General features: G+C 33.6%; 2 protein-coding genes across 2 annotated transcripts; both read right to left on the reverse strand.

Moving 5' to 3' along the window:
• Positions 1-551: 551 nt before the first annotated feature.
• LOC149558380 (uncharacterized) lies at positions 552-2,178 on the reverse strand. Its single transcript, XM_089830806.1, has 2 exons — positions 1,460-2,178; positions 552-1,221 (listed from the first exon to the last, which is right to left on the reverse strand). The coding sequence occupies exons 1-2, from the start codon at positions 2,176-2,178 to the stop codon at positions 552-554; spliced, it is 1,389 nt and encodes a 462-aa protein (XP_089686932.1).
• A 2,598-nt stretch (positions 2,179-4,776) lies between these two features.
• Positions 4,777-8,116, reverse strand: LOC149558381 (uncharacterized). The gene has a single exon (XM_089832634.1). The coding sequence runs from the start codon at positions 7,850-7,852 to the stop codon at positions 6,056-6,058; it is 1,797 nt and encodes a 598-aa protein (XP_089688760.1). The 5' UTR covers positions 7,853-8,116; the 3' UTR covers positions 4,777-6,055.
• Between the last annotated feature and the right edge of the window lie 14,185 nt (positions 8,117-22,301).

Raw genomic sequence — 22,301 nt, forward strand, 5'->3', positions numbered from 1 at the left:
GTCTTTGCTTCATCCTCTTAAGGATATCAGCGTCTATCCTTAAAACACTAGTTTAGATTTAAACTAAACTCCTTTGTGTTAGTATTGATTAAACTTCTTGTTTAATGGAAAAGGTAGCTGACTTCTAGGGATAAGTTAAAGTATACTTTGGAAGGGACATGTCCCTACATCTCTCTATTTATTATGGGTATGTTTGAAGTCTAAGAACACACAAGAAAACAATAAAGTCTGCTCCTTAGTCAATACTGCCCAAATACAACTTGCAGAAGACAAGACAGTTTCAGATTTATATTTCTAATTTAATTCAAGACAATACTTTGAAGTTATTTACAGCAAGCTAGAAGGAGAGAAAGAAGGTTGAATCTAATCTCTGATTCAGTCATAGAATTTGCAGAAACTTTAAAAATTTACCTTGTCAGCTTTAATCATATATAATTTAATGATGAAAGAAGACAGCTTATGTTGATAAATGGAGTGGAGTACCTCATGCGCAACAATGGCTCCTTCTGCAGTCTCTCACCCAGGAACAAATCCCCCTTGCTCTAGGGATATTAACTTGGGTATGACATGTTGAAGACGGAAGTAAATAGCCTTTGTATTAATTTTGTATATGTTGTTGCAAAGCGAGATAGGCCTGAATCTGCAAATGCATTTGGATTCTTCAGTTTAGGAATGGTAGCAATGCTAGTAGCATTAAAAGCCTTCAGAATGGTGCCACTTCTCCTAGATTCTTCAACCACCTGTAATAAGTCCCAGCCAAGAAAATCCCAACATTTTTGGTAAAATTTTATTGTGAATCCATCAGGCCCAGGGGATTTATCCAAGGGCATGAAAAAAATGACCTTTTTGATCTCCTCTAAAGTGAATGGTTTCAAGATAAATGAATTATCCTCGTCTGAGATCAATGAAGAAATGGGATTCAATAAATCTGATTCATGCTGCAGATTGTGATGAGGATCAGCTGTTGTGGGGGGCAAGAGATTAGAGAAAAACCAATCAACCTCTTGTTCAATGTCTGCTTCTTTGGTTAATGCCACATTTGTCTCAGCATGTTTAATGGAAAAGATAGTGCTTGCAGCACATTTCAATTTTGACTGAGGCATGGACATATTTGGTGTTTCTATCCCCTTCCCAAAGCCAAAATTCTCTAGATTTATCTCTCCGATAAATTTCTTCCCTCTTGCAAAGTTCTGCCCATCTTTCTTGTAAAACTTTTTGCTGCTGATAAATATTCGAATCCATTCCATAATTCATTACTAGTTCATGAATTTGTGCAAGTTGAGAGGCAACTGAATCTTTCTCAGAAAATATGTTTTTGAAAAAATCTTTATTCCAAATTTTAATATTGCACTTGACATATTTTAACTTCTTGTGAAATTGATACATTTTTGTACCTGTGCACTCAGTCACATTCAACCACCAAAAGTAAATTGAAGGGATGAAAGATGGATCCCAAAACCACATGGACTGGAATTTGAATGAAGCTATTCTCTTTGAGGTTCCAGAAGCATTCTGAAGATTCAGCAATACAGTAAAATGACCAGACCCAATGAAGGAACAAATTTGAGACGCTAATTGAAAACCCTCAATACTCCACTCAACTGAGATTATGAATCTATCCAAATGTTCTGCAATTTTTCCAAAATCCTCCCTCCTGTGGGTCCAAGTGAAAAGCCCATTGTTTGGATGGATGTCTTGAAATGCATTATCTTGGACAAATGGTTTGAAGGCATCTATGGTTTTTTGTGGCGGAATAATACCACCTTGCTTCTCAGTAATATCTGCAATAGTATTGAAATCACCTCGCACAATAATTTTCCCACAATCAGAATGTGTCAAGAAATATGTAATTGCATCCCAGACTTGCTTTTTGTCTGCTGTAGCAGAAGGGCCATACACATTTAGGAGAAGAAATTGAAGGTTGAAGCTCTGCACTTTGAATGCCTGCCAGTTGGTTTCAGATTTTAGTAGTTCAATAGTTGCCACTTTTGGGTTCCATAAGACAGTTAGACCCCCAGAGGCGCCTTTTGCAGCTGAATGAAAAGATTCCCAATTCTTCCATTTGTGTAATGAGGATTCAAAAGTTAATTGTGACAATTTTGATTCTTGTAACATAAAGATATCAGACCTAGAAGCATCAATTTGCTGTTTGATCTGGGCTCCTTTTGTCAGAGGCATTAATGCCTCTGACTTTCCAGGTGACAATCTTCATTGCTCCTGAGAAGAGCAGCATGCTCTTCTCGGATGATGTACCGTTCTTCTCCGGCGATTTGTGATAGAGAATTTACCATCTAATGTCGACTGAATGCCAGCATCTATCTCTTCTTTAATCTTTACTACTTTAGTTTTCCTTCCTCTTTTTGATGGGATCGGCTTGGAAGGTGTATGTGAAGAGACTGTTTGAGTAATTGATAACTTCGTGGAAAAATCCAACTCAGTTTTGAGGCAGTTTTCCTGATCTGTGGTACCCAGCTCAACATCATGCACTCCAATGTTCTGATCTAAATCAGTTTTATCCTGCATCCTTAAATAAGAAACAGTGTCTGGAGCAAGTGGGAAGTTCATTTGAGGCCTTGAATCCTATGAACTTTCAAGATGTAAATCATCTGGAGAAAGTGATTTGGTGCTATCCCGTCCTGAAAGCACATTTCATTCAGATTTGAATCTGGACTCTGATTAAGTAGGAGATACGGATGGGATTCGATTTGTGGAACATCCTCTTCATGAGCTATTTCATCTATTAAGTCTCACTCCACTGAAGAGCCCAACTGATTAGCCATGAATTAAAGGAAAAATAGAGGAACCTTTAGAGACAAAATCTGAGAGTTGTGCGAGCTGTCTTCCCGTTGCAAGGAGAAGCAGGGCAGTTGAAGAATAATATCCTTTGAACTGGATAATTGAATTTGAACACCACCACGATAGGAGTTGAAGAAATTCATAGGCTTTTTCAATGATGAGATCTCTTGCATAATGACCTTAAGAAGACTAATACTTGGCTGTTCGTGCTTTAAAAACTCACCTGCCAGCACCAATACAGGACACACAGGCTTCTTATGTGAAAAGATACTGAAACCAGTAGCTTTGATAGGGGAAGAAAAATGAGAAGCAAAAACTGGCTTTTCAGCTATGACAGCCCTAGAAACAGGCTCTACTGGGACATCAAATATTGGAGCATTCACCTGAACCGAGGTAGTTTGGGATTCATTCCAACTCTGATTTGGGCATGCGTGAGTTCCAAAAGAGAGCTTTGAATGGCAACTATGACCGGTATTGGTTTGATTTTCAACAAATGCCATGAAGGAATTTAATACGAATCGATGAGGGGATCCCCTTAGAAGAATCTGATAAGACACAGAGTCTTACATGTCTTTCTGGGTCCCTAATGCACACACATCGTGCTTAAGAAAGATTCCAATAGTATTTGGCAGTTTTTCTAGTAAGTGAAGTTCTTGGTGTTCCAACGGAAGGTGATGAAACTGAATTCAAAAGGGTACAAAACGAGCATCAAAATCTGAAGCTTTAAAATTTGGTGTCCATGCATTCATGGACAAACCCAATCCCTGGTACACCCAAGCTTTCTGTTTATATACAAAATCTCTTTCCTGAGGTGATTTGAATAAAACTATGAAAACCCCTAAACTTTCTGGAAATAAAAGTTTGTGAAACCCCATCCCATTCATCAAATAGTAAATCTTGATGTTCTTGAATAGGAAAATGGGCGTTCCGAAACTTACAGATGATGGCCTTTTGAAGCAGATCTTGGCACTGGGGGAGCAGGAGATCTGAAGAAAATGTAATATTTGGTACCTTTTCCACAGGATAGCAATTATCGTGACTTGGAAGAGGGGTTCGCAGAGCATTTTTCTTAGGTTTCCACACAAAGTGGGTCTTCTGCATCCCGTCTTTTGAAGAATGTGACAGATCCTGTTGCTTCCTCTTGTTTGTAGTGTGCCCTTTTGAAGTCTTATTTGACATCTTTGAAGGTCTTTTCTGCAATTTCTCCTGTCGCCGAGAATCTTTCCCTGTAGAACTGTATTTTGGGTTATGTGGAGCTCCCCTGTAAGAAGAGATGGCATTGTTAAGAATAGGACATTTTGAGTTCAAAGGTTGCCATTTCATTGTGTTTTGATGAAGTGACTGATGGCATGACTGTAGACGAGGGGAGTCACTACCACAGATATCAAAGATTTTGTTTTTTCTTTGCTCTGGCTGCAACTGCAGGGTTGTGTTGAAGGGGATCCAGTTAGGCCTTGAGAATCGAAACCGCCGAGGAAATCTGCTGTACCATTCATTTTGTTTTGAGAGGGATTCCCATGATTGTTGAGGCTGATGAAGAACTTCTGAGTAAGCTCATTGGTGGATTGATGCTGAAGCAGATCTAGGCAGCCCTTTATCTGTATATCGGGGGTTGCCATGAAACCTGAGAAATTTGCCCATTAGAGGCCGTCCAAAAGATCCAGAGTCCATCTTCTTAGTTAATACAAAAATAATGTTGATTCAATGAAACAGGTGCTATTATAGAGATGACTTAAACATCACACACTGTAAATAACTTCATGCAAGGGTTTTTTATATTTTAATTTTATTATTATTATTTATTATTAATTTCTCGTTTCAGATAGGGGATATCATATTGTGAGCAAAGAGGCTAATGTTCAACTTTCAAAATGAACCATTTGCAAGTAAATAGAGACATGTAATCTTATAATCTTGTTCGTGTGGTCTTGAACCTCTTACACTACCTCAAAAATATGCTTCATCTTAAGAACCACACAATGATTAAAGGTTCTGCTTTGATAAGAAAACAAATTATTACAAGCTATTGACAGAGGATTCCCCGTGCCATCAACTGTGCTTCTATTTCCAGTTCAAGCATGATCTTTTCAGCCTTTGTCCCTTAAAACTTAAGGACCCCAGAAATAATTAGCTAGTCTGCTGAAATCTTGTTATGTTCCATACAACTTCCTGAGGATATAAGTATTATTATAAGATCTGGTTTCCTCGTTTCCATTCCTGCTAATCACCATTGGACAATTGTGTTCTACATCTTGCGTAGAGTCTAGATGTACAGCATCTCTAGACCTTACAAGTTACACACATTCCTCTTTTGCTTTAAACCAGGATTCTCACCGTCCCGCTCTTAGATCACAAGAATAGACATAAATGTTATTGCAATTTAGTCAGAGTTTGACATTATAAAATATACTTTGTCAAATACACCACCTTCACAATTCAGAGATTTGCTCCACGTAGTTTATAACTTTCAACTCTAGCCCCTGTTTTCAAACTGTCAACATTGCACTGAAGCAACCATCCGCCTCCTGGCATGCCCTCCTATTAATAATATCCTCGTACACTTGAAATGGCATTGGAAGAACTTAGCTTTCTAATCAGTCTCTCCCCATTTTGGTTTTCCATACACAGATGGAAATTCCATGGTTATGTTTCAACCTAAAACTTTTGTGGGTAACCTCTTTTAATACACCTCAAAACCCACTCAGGCTTGCCCAAGTTAGGAGGTTGGACATCTCAGCATTCCGAAAGCTTACACTGGACTTAAAGCTTCCAATCAATTTCACACCTCTCCCAGCCCATCCCTTTAGTCTATAGAATGTTTTGAGTTTTTAACAAACTATCAGTAGCTCTTGAAAGCAAATGCTTAAACCAGAATGCATAAATAATTATGAATAGCAAGAAGTAATCTAGTAGCCATCTGAATAGTTCCATCAATCATGCACCTTTGCATACAAAAGGATCAAATTCATTTCTGTAGAGAAGAGCCCAATCCCACCTTCCTCTGGCAAAATAGTATCACCAAATGGAACAGCAAGGTATAACTTTATTTCTCCTTTTAACTGACTTCCAATTCTTGTGAATCCAATAATGGAAGTATGCATTTAATAGAACAAATTAAAACTACAACCAGAAATCTTGTGAATCCAATAATGTAAGTATGCATTTAATAGAACAAATTAAAACTACAACCAGAAGACCACAAATGCAGGTATTTATTAACAAGATAGTTATTTTTCTACAGGATCGTGTAAAGTAAAAGCTACTGCTCCTGAATATGTATGGCCTTCGAACTACCTATTTCTTTTGCCATCTTGACCTTTCTCTGACCAGATTTCTTATTCGGCTTCTGCTTCATCATTTTTGAAAGCTCTTGGATTGAACGAGAAGTGGACTTGCGCATTTTATCTGCAAGCACCTGCACAATTAATTTCTTCCATGCATTGAGAAGCAGCTTCTTCAGCAATACACAGGTACAGGGATAAGGTGGTATTCCTTCGTCTATCATCTCTTCAAAATACTTTTGTGCTTCCTCATATTTCATTCTCTTACAAAATCCATGAATTAATGTAGTATAAGTTGTTACGGAAGGATAAAAGCCCCTGCCCTCCATGCCATTCCAAACCTCTAAAACCCTGTCATAGCATCCAACATTGATGAGCATCTTTATTAGTGTATTGTATGTATAGTCATCAGGCTTGCAACCATCATCGTCCATCCTTGTAAGGAGCCTCATAGCTCTTTTGACTTGACGTTGTTTGCAGTGAACTCTTTGAATGGTATTGTAAGTACATACGTCCGGCTTAACACCTTTGTAAAACATCTCATCCAGTAACCTGTATGCATCGTCAACTTTGTCCGTCATACAAAATCTGAGAATCAAAGCATTATATGTTTCGACTTCAGGCACGAGTCCATATCTCTTCATTCTAGAAAGCACTTTCAAAGCCTCGTCTATCTCATCTGCTTCACAGTGTGCATGGATAAAAATGCTATAAGTAGAAACATTGGGAATAGGACCATTAACCTTCACCAAATCTAAAATCGAGTAAGCATTCTCCAATCGCCCTCCCTGACAAAGTGATCCCAAGAGAGTATTATAAATAGAAATGTCTGGTTCACAATTTCGCTCCGCCATTTTATGAAAGACCCTCAGAGCCTGCGCAGCTTCTCCGATTTCGCTCCATGATTTTATCAAAATACTGTAAGTTGTCATATCAGAAGGAAATGTATCCCCAACTTCATTATATATTTCATGGGCACGACTTACAAGCTTGTTTTCGCAGAGTACGCTGAGCAAAGCATTGAAGTCTTCTATCACAGGTTCACATCCAAAATCCCTCATTCTTCTAAACGCATGTATGGCCTCTTCTGCAAGCTGGGCTCTTGCATACCTCTTTACAACAATGGTAAAAGTTTTGCGTGGAATTGGAAAACCTTGATTTTTCATGTTGGTAAGCATATCCCATATGGTGTCAAACTGTCTGACTTTTCCTAAAATGTCAACCGTTATAGTACAGCTTTCACTGCTTTGGTTGTATCCAGGCTGTTTACCAGCCCAAACAAAAAACCTATATGCAGATAACCAAAGATTACAGCACCGTTTTAAAACTTGCTCAACCAAATCTTTTGATAATTTTACACAGCATCCATTAAGGGCTGCTTCTAAATCATGATGACCTCTTCGATAATCACTCAATAATCTGCAGATTGTATTCAATTCATTAGCTAGAGGATTGTATTTTACAATGTTATCATTGTAATCAATGTACTGCGGTTTATCCGCGACTAGGGCTCGCGAGTAAAATTGCTTCCTCAAAATACAACTAGAACTAGCTTGACATGGAAAAAGAAGAATCTGAAATGGTGATGTTGGTGTACCCAAAGTGCCGGTGTATAATTTTTTGCAGAGGACTGTACATGTAGACATTTCATGTGAAATTTGCGTTGATTGGTGTATCTGGAGATTGCCGAGAGTCGTATGTTCGATAAAATTGCAGATAAATTTAAATGCAACTAAATGTTTTCTTCTTTGAGAGTTAAATGTCCACGCACCCATGTCGAGAATAACTGTTTTGTTCGGCTCTAAGCACCCTTACAACTCTCGGGGTTTGTGAAATAGTATCAATGACGACTTGGAAAGCGATCTGAAGCTGGGCTTTCGGAAATTTTCAGCTGCCATTTTACAAGGAAATGAAAGATCTGAAAGATTTTAATAACGATCACTAGGTCAAGGCAGCCTATGGGATTCGTACATAGCAGGCACCTCCCAAAGAGGAAAAAACTAATCTCTTTATCAATGTATTTTGATAATCAAGTTGGCTGTTTTGTTTTGTTTAGCTGTTTTTAGTTTCTGGCGGGATGGTTGCTTTATTCAATTCAATTGAGCAATCAATTTATAGATTTTTAAAGATTAGAAGAAATTTCAAATATTTATATTTTTCTCTAGTTTTTCATTATTTTATAAAACACATTTTTCATAGAACATATTTTTCATTTATTATATTAAAACATAATATTTTTAATAAGGAGAAAATTCAATTTTTTTTAACAAAAATATAAATATTTTTTAACAAGTCTATCATACATTAATGAATGCATTAATTACAACTTATCTTTAATCATTTTTATTTTCCACCTCACAAATGACTGTCTAATCAATAATCAATATTAATTATCACAATCTATTTATCTTACCAAATTCAAATATAGAATTAAATGTTTTATCTTTATTATTTTAAATATATTTATTAGTTTTACATTAATGTTTACTTTTGTCAATTGTAAAATGTTATTACTTTTAGAATACACTATATTTTACTAGCTACTATTTCACAATCTTACTCTAATTTTTTTTATACCATTTTACAAATTGTGAAACTAATACTACCCCTCAAATTTACTAAATATTTTGATAGTTTGAATTAAGTATCCAACAATTTATTTTTTAAATCAAATATTTCAACTTATAACTGAATTAACTGAATTAGTAGAAATGAGTAGTTCATTCATGTAATATAATTTCTATTGTTATTTATATATTTCTTAAAATAATATAATTATTAATATTTTTAAAATTTCTTTCAACTCTCTCTATCATTCTACCTTTATTTGTCCTTATAATAACATATCATTCTCTCTTTTAGCTCTCTTCATATCTACCTTTCTATCTATAAATCTCTATTTTCCTTCTTTTCTAATTATTGGCAGGAACTTTGACGCATTGTTTCTCTTGTTTATCAAATGAGTAGCTCAGATTTATTTTCTCTAAAATCTTAACATATTCAGATCTGATGTAACTGTGTCATGGTGTTTCACATCTCAAGTGATTGAGAACTTGTTCTAGGTTGAATTATAAGCATTTTTGCTTTCCATTTTCTACGTGCTCTTATATAAGCGTTTTCATCATGACTAGAAGTAGAATTTAATTCCTTAATATAGAAAGATTTTTTTTGCCCCTTGTACCTTGTTCAAATGATATTACAAAATTTTTCCATTACAAATGGGATTACATTCCTTTATCAAACTTGGACTTTTTACATCTTCTTGGACCAAAGAAAGAAATCATTGCATGCTTAGGAAGAGGATCCTAATTCCAAACCTTTCAAAGTCTATTACAATGCTTATAATAAAGTAGATTAATATTGCAAATGTAAAATTTTGTAAATAATTGATTAAAATAGAAGACATAAGTATAACAAATTAAACACTATTTTATATAATATGAATAATTAATATTTTATTTTTCATAACTCCATTAAAACATATGTTTTTTCATTTCTCAACAAGTAGAAGCCAACTCATTTATAAATATTTATAAATAAAGAAATTTAAATTATTTATACTAATAAATATTGAAATGTATTAAAGTGTTTTTAGAAATTTATATTTCAAAATGAATGTAAAGTAATGATAACCTTTTTAATAGATTAACTACAATTGACATTTAACGGTGAAAAATACAAAACTGACATATAGAAGTAAGATTGACAACAATCAGCCAAGAGTAAACCTTAGAAAGGAATGGCGAAGACCTACAATAAGAGCATGAAGAAACGACACTAATCCTGCCAAATAGGGCAAAGATTTGTCCCCAAAAACCCAAGCCGCAAATGGTTTATCCATAAAAACAAATTTGAAGCACTGATTGAGTAGCAAGAAGTTTGCAACCAGGAAATTATTGAAAATAGTCGAGTAAAGCCAAAGCAGGGATTTTGATAGCAACCTACAGAGTCACACAAGATATCAAACACCCATATAAAAACAATTGAATGAAATTAGGATTCACAATTGGAAGAAGGATGGGAGAAGATCTGCAGTCGAAAAGAAATCTAAAAACACAAAAATCAAGAATGAAAAAACCACTTGGATACCCAAGAAAAACCACAAATCAGTGGAGAAAAAGATACGGAAAGACAAGCAAAGCAAACAATTTTTTCAAAAAAAAATAAAGTATGTGGTCAAATCCTCCAAGGAGTTAACCAACACCTCTAACCCTCCCAGTTTCTTAAAGGAAAAGAAAACCCTAAATTTCGTAGAAAATCAAGTTACCCAGTGTATTTCAAAGCCCTTCAAAGTATTGAAAGCAAACAATATCTTTGTCAATCTGAAATCCATAACATAATCTAATTTCTCATCATTTCAAATTAGTTCAGACAAGATATTGCCTTATCCCATACCCTTATTTTAATTTGGCCAATTCCTGACCCAAAGATCAGAAAAAGCACTCTTGCATCCATCTCTTAATAAAGAAGAAGAAACGAAGGAATCTACCGCCATCATCATCAACAACAAGGAAAGTGAGAATCGATGGTTTGACTATAAATACAATGGATTTTAGGTTGTATGGACTAGACCAAAATTAGTGCATACAAAGCTAACACACTGTTTCAAAGCTATGGATGTTGAATAGGTAAGTATTACTTTCCTCTCTGATTATTTAGTTTTTCTACACTGTAAAGATTTAAGACTCAAACAATCTCTTCTTGATAAACCTCTCAACTTTATTAACAGCCATAGTTTACATTTTATAAAATGGTCTCCCAATTTTAATGAAATTCCAATTAGAGTCCTAAATGTACCAATTTGGATATCATTATATAACATCCCCACTGAATTATACAACTATAAGATTTTCATTCAAATTGGGGAAGCCTTAAGAGGTCTAAAGGGTTTTGAATCCCACCACAATGATTTGAACTCAGTATAGCTCTTAGATAACCTCAAACCAGATCTTTATCACCAAGAATATATCAAAATTATCATTAAAAGATCCTTGTACAAAATCAATTTCTCAATCTACCAAGGGATTGTTAAACACATTATGTTCCTTAAAGATATGAGAAGGATGGCAACAAAAAAAAATGGATTTCGAAGAGATCGAGATAGATACCATTTTAGAAAAATAGTACCCAGGGTTAGAAGCTATAGAGAAGTCCCTATAAAAGAAATGAGATCAGCTAGCTGAAGAATATAGAAAATCTTTTCACATACACAAATCTAGAGGCAGAAGGAGACAAATTTAGAGGCAGAATGAGATATCACAGAATCAAAAATCATACAAAGTGTGCTAAGGAGAATCAAGAAGAATTATACAAATTTAGAGGAAGAAGACATTAATCACATCACCCAATAGAGATATATGGAAGGTGTCAACCTAGTGCACTCATTAAGTAAGAAAGCATCAATCTTAAAGGAAGGAAGAAATGAAACAGATACATAAATCAAAGAAAGTGAAGATAATATTCTAAATATAAAACATCTCAATGAGGAAATAACCCTAAAAATAAATGATATAATTGATCAAATAGAGATACTTCGACAGGAAGTGGCAATAGTAAATAGGTGCAAGGGAAAATCTACATCAGAATTTAAAAACCACCAGAAGAAAGCCTCTAAGAAGAACAAAGAAAGAAATAAACAACAATTAGAAAAAGAACAGCCAATGGAGAATCATTTGCCTACTATTCAGAACAAGAATATAGAGAGCCTTATTAATGAAAAGGAAATGAACAAAATTATTCAGGATATAGAGAATGAATGGCTCTTCACAACAAGAGATCCTAAAAATAGAGAAAATGACATCCCCAACACCAACTTGTATAAGGATTTCCTCAATTCAAAATTAATCACAATAGAAATAAGAGACAATATATCAAAATTGCATGATATAACAACAAACATGAGGAAGAAGAATAGAACCTAGGAAACACAATTCCTCCAGCCTTATCAAAACAAAGGAGTAATATCACTATCAAAACAAAATCTAAGAAAAGGAGTCATAGCTTCTAGAAAACCCCAAATAATGGAAACGATCCCTTTGAAACATTAGCTAGTGAGGAAACTGAGAGGGAAGAGGAACAAGGAAACACAAAATCCATTCCAATAGAAGTAGCAACAATCTTAGATACATTAGGCACCAAGGAACATATCATATGGCATGAGAAAGAACAACACAATGAGAGAGGAAATTGGAAAAACTGGGAAGAATTTGGGATCTTGACGAATATAGAACAAAAAAATGTAGGAAAAGAAACTAAAGGGGGGAATACCCAAAATGGAGAAAACACAAAGCAAGACAGGAATCAGGCAAATTTAGCGGAGCAAATAATAAAGGAATTATAAGAAGAAGCAAATGAGGAAAATGAAAACCATATAGAGAGTATAAACAATATACAAGAGGATTTAGAAAATCTTGGAATCTTAATGAATTGGGAAGGCTTCAAGACATCAAAATGTGGGAAATAGAAATTAAAGCGTGGGAAGAAATCACTCAAGGAATTAAGAGAGGTAGATGGACAGGAAAAAGAACAGAAAAAACTCATTCAAATTCTAAAAGCAGGGAAGAGGAAGAGCCTTCCCACATCACTATGAGGATAACAAGTTGGAATGCTAGAGGCCTAAATGCCTCTAGCAGAAAATGATTACTAAAATGAAACTTATCTCTATTTGAATAAGAAATAATACTAATCCAAGAGATAAAACTAAACAACGAAAAAGGAATCAAATTGGGGAAGAAGCTGGGAAATTGGAAATTAGAACTAGTGGAATCTAGAGGAGCATCAGGAGGAATAGGTACGATTTGGAACCCATCTTAGACGTTATAAACTCTCAACATAATTAGTTGAGTTGTAAAGTTAAAAGCCTTGGACACAATCTCCAAATTATCTTAATCAATGTTTATGGACCAACACAAACTGTGGATAAGACACAATTATGGGATGAAATAACCACATGTATCAAAAATTATCATAATGAAAATATAATTATTGGAGGAGACTTTCATGTAATCTTAAACCTAGATGAAAAAATTGGGGATATACTATAGATCTCACAAGCAACAAATGATTTTAAAAGATGGGTAGAACAAAATAAGTTACTAGATATACCTATTAGTAATGGAACATATGCATGGAATAATAGAAGAAAGAATTTCACCTACATCGCAGAAAAACTTGATAGATTCTTCTTCAAAGGAGAATCAAGCAATATCAATATGGAAATCCAAGCAACTATATTACCAATTGCAAACTCAAACCACTACCCTATGAGAATGGAATTTGTTGAACCTAAAAAACTTTAAAGAAACCATTTCAAATGTGAGAAAATGTGGTTTTTTTTTAAATTTTATTGACATAGTTCAATAATCTTGATTACATCATAGATCTTTTAATGCATTAGGCATCTTACAAAATATTTTTCAAAATATGCTCAATGGATGATTTATGCTTACGCCCTATAAAGATACTAGAAATGAAATAGATTCATTACAATCATGTAGTAACTTTTAACTGCTTACACCAACTACTATTAGATACAAGGCTTATAATATAGTTAATACAAAAAAAAAATGAATACCATGGTTGGCCAATCATCCAAACATCAAAAAATAACCCATAATCTGGGCTAACCACTCTGTCCATCTACAACATGATCATGAGAAATGTAGATTCCACCTTTAGCTCTATCACCAATAGTAAGATCTTTAATAAAATGGTTTTGATTGTCCATCTCCCTCTGCTTGATCATATCCTTGTGTATCTCAAGATATTGACAAGACACAATATCATCTTTGTGAATTAAGATTTGTCCCTCCCGCATCAGCATCATAAACCTATCCCTGGAGATTTCCAAAGAAGCAACAACCTGTGACATAATATGAAAGTGTATGAGTTTGCAACCAAACTCAGTAAGTTGTCTCCTTTTCTTCTGAAAAATCTCTGATTTTCTCTCGTTTCAAAGAAACCAAAGAACTTCATAATATATAGGAAGGGGGTGGGAAATTGCCACACCCCCCACCGTACTTGTTGCCATTAAGACTGTGGCAACAAGCCAAATTGCCAGCCACAGTAACAATCAGACCTGTTGCCGCAGGTCAAAGGCTGGCGGGCCTTGTAAATATAAACGCCTTTTTATATATGTTTATGCAATTTGATTTTTAATTAAAGTTTTAAAAATTATTTTTCAATAATTAATGATATTAAAAATTATTAATAATATTTATAAATTTAATAAATAATTAATAGATGATTAATAAAGATTGATTTATTATAATTATTAATTAATTTAATTAAATGTATTCAATTAAGTTAAACAATATTAAAAATTATTTAATGAAGTGTTGAACTTATTTTATTATAAATTAACGATTTTGGTTTTAATTAAATTGTAATTTATTTATTTAAAAATCAATAATAATTATTTTAACAATTTAAATAAAGAATTATCCTTAAGTCATTTGGAACAATGAACTTAAAATTGAAATAGGATAATTGTGCAATTATTCAAATATAAGAATGGGGTAAATAGTAAGGGTTAATTGTAAATTGTAGGTTTTTGAAAACATACATTGAAATGAAAACTTTACCTTAATGTTGACTCAAAACTATGTGCTTTCAAAATTAATCCAAACTACAAACTACATTGTTATCAGTATGTTCTTTGTGCTTTGGGGTTTGGGTTGACTAGAGTATTGATCAGTTTAGGACATCTACCAGAGGCTTGGGAGTTTTGTGTTTGTGATATTATGATATTTTGATCTCGATCTTTTTTAAACTTGACCATGGTAATGTGTCTAGTATGCTCTATGATGAGTTTGATTTTATTGTTCGGTATTACTTTCCAATGTTCTTGTGTGAAGCTAAGGTGAACATTATGACATATATGACTCAACCATTTTGAGTCTTCAATCAGTATTTTTGGGATGCTTTCCAGTTGATCGTAGAGAATTGATGTGTTATTGTGAATTATCTTTTGATGCTTTCCAGTAACTTGTATAAGGCTGAAGTCAAATTTGTGATTCTTTGATTTATACTTTTATGAGCCTAGGGTGGGTTATCTATATGTAATGTCGAGAAGTGGCTTGCAATGGAGGCCAAGGCCCTAAGTGGCTGCCAAGGTAACCCATTGTAAGTTGTTTAATCAGTGAAAACACTAAACTAAATGAGAGTAAAATGAACCTAACAAGAGTCTTTGTATGTTCTAGCCCATGCCTCGAGTGCTAGTATAGACTAGGATGGGATTAGAGAGAATGCTTGGTTGTGACCATGCATCATTAGTATGCCTTGTTAGTATGAAAGGATACTAGTACCACATAGAGTCACCAGGGGGTCGGGGTCAAGTTAGACTGCCAGTGTAACTCTAGCATTGATTCATGTGATGACACTTGCCTGCTTACATAGTAGGTTTCCTACATGTCTTGTGTGCCTCTGGGTCTAGATGTCAATTTATCTTGTATCCTTTGAGTTAGATTACTTTTAGGGTTTCCTAGACTTAGAGAGTACTTTTGATATTTGGATTGATATCTTGTTTGGGACTTGAGACTATCTCCATAGCACAATGGGGGTGGGCCTTTTTGGGTTACCACACGGTCGCGTGGTAGTGCTTTTTACTCTTACCATTAAGATCCGTCTATTGATATTGCAGCTGGAGTTTCCTTGTCTGCATTTCATTTCATTCTATTCTTACATATTATGATGGATGGTTATATCTTTATGATAAATAGTTATATCTTTATGATGGATGATTTAACTTATTGTATTGTACTTTGTTTCATGGATCCAAAAAGGATGACGTAATCTATTTTTATAAATGTATATTCTTTTAGCCTTTCATACCCTGTAACATGTACAGTGGATGACTGAGCATTCTGAATTTTATTGCCAAGTGGCATTCAGAACAAATGTATATTATTTAAATGGACTTTGGACTTTTAATTATTCTTTCATGTGGATGTGGTAATTGTTAGACTTAGTATTAATTAAATTTAAATGTGATTCAATGTCTTGGGATCTTTAAGGAATGTAATTTGTTACGTTTGCTTATGTAAGATTGTATGTTATTGCTTCCACTACTTTATGATTAATGTGTGTGTTATTCTTTCTTTAAAAAAAAAAGTTTGGCAAACTTAGTTAAAACTTTAGGTTAATTCTTTTGGATCCCTTGGTGGGGTGTTACATTTTTTGTCAAACATCTCTAGACCATATACATTTCCATTATGTAAATTATCATTTATGATGGAGATATTTAGGTTTATTATACAATCTGTTAAAACAATCTGGCATCTCATTACCACTCTTTTCATTTTCATTGGAAATAGACTTTATTTCCACCATTTTTCTCCTTTTTTAGCATTCTTATTAATAGCATTTGTAAATGGTTCTTCCTCCATAACAACATCTAAGTTACAACTACAATTCCTGACCACCATAGATTTTAGGGCTTTGGCTAGGCTCTCACCCCCCTTCAAGGATCCATCAGCACTCCTCCTAACACCCTTAGCTTTGGCATTAATAGTATTAAGAGCTAAATGTTGAGCATTAAGCTTAGGGGGAATAACACTAACCTCTACACTACCACTATTAACGATTGAAGGAGATATCAACTGACAAAAAGTTAGGACTTTGGAAATAGAAAGACCTTGGTTAGGCACAACTTCAAAGTTAGCTCCAAACAACGGATTATCCAAACTACAAACTTTACCAACATCTGTGGCCTCAGAAACTGCCTCACTAACTAACACACCTTTAGAAGCATTAATAAATTCAACATTAACATCAGTTGTAATATCCTCTATTGAATCATTACCAATAATATCATCTTTTTTAGAATTTTCTTGTTTATCACCATTTTTAGGGTTAGCTTTAGCCCAAGACTCAAATTTAGGGTCTTTCAAATTAACAAGGGCTAGATAATCCTTCTTTTTATGGCCATTCAATTTACAATGAAAATGTGAACCAAGGTTCCCTAGTAAAGAAATTTCCCATAAAAAACTTTCCTCTTCTAAATTCACTGAAATAAATTATGGGAATTCAATATTAAGTGCTAGGGAAAGCAATATTCTAGCATTTAGATGAGGTAAGGTGTATCTCACATTCTCAACCTGAAGAATAGAACCTAAATGCTGAACAATCTATGGGATAAATGACTAGAATTCTAGCTACAAATTCTTAATGTCAACCCATCTAGGGGGAGAACGAGCAACTACATGCTTAAAATGACCGAAGTTGACCATTGATAATCCCTAAATAGCAACCTACCAACATTCCAATACTTTTTCTTCAAAGCTCTCTCCTACATTCCATGTGTTTTAAGAAAAACTATAAAATGCCCTTTTTGGGTCATTCTACAAAAACTAACTTGAATCCCTAGTTTCCTCGCCCATATATTAGCAATCTAGTCATCAAAAAACTTACAAGAAGAAAGAGACTCTTTATCAACAAAAACAAAGAAAATGGAAATGTCCTTCAATCTTTTTTGTTCCTTCCTAATAGCAACAACCATATCTTCATTAGGAGATAAAGACAAAGTTTTGAAGTCATTATGGACAGACTTATTAGTTTCACCATTGTCTCGAGCTCCATCCTTGTCTGATTCTCCTTCACATCTACCTCCATTTTTTGTTGGCCTTCGACATCCACTAACTTTCTCATTAAAAACTCCATTAAAAGCAACCAAAGGTAGACATTTGGGTTTAGAATGCTCAAACAAAAATTCTTTATATGAAAGTCGAGAAACCCCATCACCCTTATACATGTTTCCATGACAATTATTACTCAGACATTCCACCTCCGCAGAATTCCCTCCATCATTAGAAGGGTCTCCATCCTTAGACATGGGTGAGCCAAGTTGGGAGCCAAGAGGACTCAACTCTGTTGACATTAGATTGAACCATATCCAAGCACACTCAAAACTTAAACACACAAAAGAAACCACACGTAGGCAAAGAAAAAAGTAAAACAAAAATGATCAACATGACAGAGCACAAAAAAGGAAGTACGACCACGTAAAGGAAGGAGAAAAGGCCACGAAGCCTGCACTACATCTAAGGAGGTCATGTAGTTGCAAAGCTCTATCACCCTTCATTTTCTCTAAATAAAAATGTGGTTTTTAGACAATTGTAGTGCTTGCCCCTAGTTTGCATTTCTGTTATCATTGTCAAATTCCTTAGGCTAATATTATGCATTGATTAGTTTTAGAGATACTGGATTTACAATATTATGATACTATTTCATGTCTTGAATTACAAATATATCGATTATAATTGTTTAGTTGATTTCATTTCACATGACGTTAATAATGTTTTGATGATTCCGAGTTAGTAAATGTGGCTTCTTTCATAAAAATGTTAACATGATGTCTTTAATGATGATTATGTTGTATTGATAGAGATGCATTATTATATGTACGCATTTGATGTTAGACTTGTGATTTTTACGATACTTACCCCATACTTGCATGTGTATGGTGTGCGTGTTTATTTTATCTTTCTATCTGACGTGTTTGATGTGGTTAGGGGAAGGAGTCGTAGTCACCTGCTAGTCGGGATCTACACGATGAACCACTCCCCGCCATTGTCTGTTTAGTTTAGATATATTATATACATGTACATGCTCGTCTTTTATGTAGGATGTAGGTACCGAGCATCGACTTCCTTGAATTGCCAGGATGAGCGTGCCCTATTACAAATACTCAAATGGTGAGAATGGGAAGATAATGATCAGGTCCAATCCTAGCCATAAGCCTATAATACTTGTCCTGCAAGGAGGACTCGTAATAGACTATCTACCCTTTTTAAAAACCCGTTAGTATTTTTGTGCGTATGTTGTTTTGTGAGTCTTTGATGAATTTTCTGTTAATTAAGTTTAATTAAAATATTAAATTAATAACTTAATTTAATGGAAATTATTATGACATTTTAATATTTAATTATATTTAATTAATTGAGAAATTAATTAAATATAAAGAATTGGATTTGAAGATAAAAGTTTTAAGAATAAATTTAGAACGTGATAATATTTATTTAATTTAATAATAATATATTTAGAGTTCATTTTTAAATAAATGCTAAATATTATTGTTATTTAAGTTAATAAATATTTATCAAATTAAAACGTTCAAAAATAAATTAAGAAGTGAAAAGATATTAAATTATGAAAATGATTTAAGTTTGCATGAATGAGTTTAAAATATAGAAAATGAATTAAAAAGATAAAAAAAATGTGAACTTGAATAAAGATATTTTAATAATGTGCACATGAGATTAAAGTTATAAATTTATTAAAGTAAAGTAAAGTGGAAAGTTAAATAAAGTAATTTAACAATTCACTTAAAGTGCATGAAGGAATAATAAAAGAATATTTTAATTTAAAAAGAAAATTAATTGTGCATGAATGAATTAATTAAATAAAATAATTATAATTTTAGACTGGTGGTGATAGAAACCCTAAAAGGTAATTAGATTCTATATTAGGGGTTTTCGGGTCATTATTGCACAACAGAGATTTCAGGGCACACACAGGTTTATGGAGGGCAACTCGAAGGGTTTGGAAAGAAAATAATTTTATGTGGCTTGAAAGATTTTGCTTGTGGTAGGAATTTGCATTTAGTTGTCAGTGGTTAGCATCAGATCCAGGTAGGATCTTGTGATTTAATTGTATAGTAGTTTTCGCTTTTCAAACTTTTGTCTGCTCCGTGTCTTTTGCATGTGTTGTTTTCCTGGTATGCAAATATTTGTTCTTGATTGAGAAACATCTGTACATGGACTTAGATGGATACATCGCTAAGTTTACTTTAGAGGGTTGTATTTTAATAAGAATAAGATTTAATAAGAAATCAAACAAATACAATAATCTATTGGATTTTGAAATCGGGTTTGAGATTTAGAAGATAAATGTTGTCTTTTTTTCTAATAGACTTTAAGAACGATATTAATCCGAGAAAGGGTTTGAAATAAAAAGAAAAATTTTGAATTAGAAATTCGAATAATTAAACTTAGTTTTCCTATTAGATTAATAATGTGATATATATATATATATATATATATATATATATATATATCATTGTGGAGTTTGTTTAAAATGAGTATCATATATTTTAATAAAATAAAAATTGTAATTTATAAATCTACAAAACTCCTCTTAAACATCATATATAATAATTTTATAAAAACATATATAGCAATTGTATTAAATTATAAATGAAATTAAATTAAGAAAAAGAAAAAATAAAAATAAATAATATAATTTGGGGTGGGTACCCCACCGTACCCCACCCATTTCCTTGGATCGGTGGCATAAGGTATGCTGCACGGCAGCTATGACTACTACCGTAGCAGCAGGTACTGCCGTAAAGGCAGTACGCTGCTGCTACTGCAGCAACGAAGCCACCACGGCAGCCACCGTTTATAAGGGTCGGCGATTATTAAGCCGTAGGTTGTTTCTTTTTAAAAAGTTTTAATATTATATATATTTTTATTATTATTATTATTTAAGTTAGTTAAAATTAATTTATATTAAAATTAAATTATTAATTATTAATTTTAAATATTATGATTTTCAATAATAATTTTTAATAATAATATACTTATTTAACTATATTAAATTTGTTTAAAATTATAATTAATGAATATTAACAAAGTTAGAGATTGTTAATTAATCTAGTTAAATTTTATTTAATGAGAATTAATTAATAATATAAGATGTTTAGTTAAGAGACAAATGTATTTAATATTGATAAAAGTAATAGGTTATATCTTTAAGAATCAACAAGTATTAATTTAATAATTTAAATAAATTATTCTTTGATTGTTTTTAGGAAATTGACTAAAAATCAATAAGGGTAAAATTCAAACTAAGAACGTTCGAGATAATTTGTATGGGTGATCTTTGAGACTTATTTACTTAAAATTTATACTTTGAAACACAAATTAAAACTGAAACTCTACTGGTAACTCTATTGTGTATTTTCAAATCAAATGCAAACCATGAAACAATATTGTTTGTTTGTAATATCTATGCTTTCAGATTTTGGAGTCGAGTAGGTGTTGACCAGTCTAGGACGTACACCAGAGGTTTTGTGGGTTTTCTATTATACCATTTATGTGACTGGATGTCATGATATATCTTGTGATTTAAATTGAAATTATGTTTATGAGATTTGCTTGGTGGTACAATTATGTGTACTTGGATGAGACAACCATCTTATTATCAGGTTGCCTGTTAAGGAACCAAGTTTGATCATTACAAGTGTTGTGGTATGGGACACAACTGTGTTTTTATGTGCTTAGGAGAGGTTGTCTAGGTACGTGACTTGGGAGTGGCTTGCATAGGGGTCCGGGACCCAAAGTGGTTAGTACCAGGGTAACCTAATGCAAGTTATGTAATAAGTGATAATCTAGTAATTAAAATTTATGGGGGGAAACACACTAAAAAGATAAGTTAGAGATATTTGATCCACCCATGCCTTGAGTACTGGTATAGACTAAGGATGGGAATGAGATGAGTGCCTCATCTTCTTGAGAGGGCTTTCTAGTTTCCATATGTGTGATGTTGAGGGTCCGAGGTTCAGAGTAACTAGTCCAGGGTAGCTCAACGCTTGAGGGTCCGGGGTCTATTAAGAGATCAGTCCAGGGTAACTCAAGCAGTCATGTGATGACACTCTCTAGTATGTAGCCCGAGTCTCCTCTGTAGATCTTTGTAGATTTTGTGTACCTCTGGTGGTGTATTTATTGTTGGATGTGTTTATGGTGGTGTACTTATTGTTGGATGTGTTTATTATGGTTATTTATTTTCATTGATGATGATTGGTGATTCATGGATGATGTACTTTTGACATGTGGCTTTTGACTTGAGGTGATTGTATTTTGTTGACTTTATCTTGTGATCTTGGTATTTGGTTTATACTTGGTTTGTGTATGATGTTTGGTTATGTGATGTCGGTATTGGATGGAGTGTTCTTTCTTTCTGGATTATTTTGTCTTCTTGAGTAGCATGTGTTACCTTTGAGGTTGTTTTGGCTATTAGGGGTACCTTGCTTAGGAATGTTTTATGTTTGATTAGCCGTATGTGGATGGTTCATTATCTTCCCTGCACGGTGGGAGTGGAAGCTTGACTAGGTAACCACGCGGTCGGGAGGTAGTGTCTTCTTGCCATTTGGGTCCCCCTTCACATTGCTAGTTGTTGGATGTTCGTTGCAGAAAATGTACCTTTATCATTCTTATTTCTTATCTT

The sequence above is a fragment of the Cupressus sempervirens genome, chromosome 5 (assembly GCF_028749045.1).
Source record: "Cupressus sempervirens isolate cs-2001-9-10 chromosome 5, ASM2874904v1, whole genome shotgun sequence".
In the NCBI taxonomy this organism is placed as follows: Eukaryota; Viridiplantae; Streptophyta; class Pinopsida; order Cupressales; family Cupressaceae; genus Cupressus; species Cupressus sempervirens.

Excerpts from the sequence above, each read along its gene's own strand:
- LOC149558381 (XM_089832634.1), bottom strand. The coding sequence starts at position 7,852 with ATGGGTGCGTGGACATTTAACTCTCAAAGAAGAAAACATTTAGTTGCA.
- LOC149558380 (XM_089830806.1), bottom strand. The coding sequence starts at position 2,178 with ATGCCTCTGACAAAAGGAGCCCAGATCAAACAGCAAATTGATGCTTCT. Across the intron at positions 1,222-1,459 it reads TTCAAATTCCAGTCCATGTG|CAGCAAAAAGTTTTACAAGA; the intron begins GTTTTGGGATCC and ends AATATTTATCAG.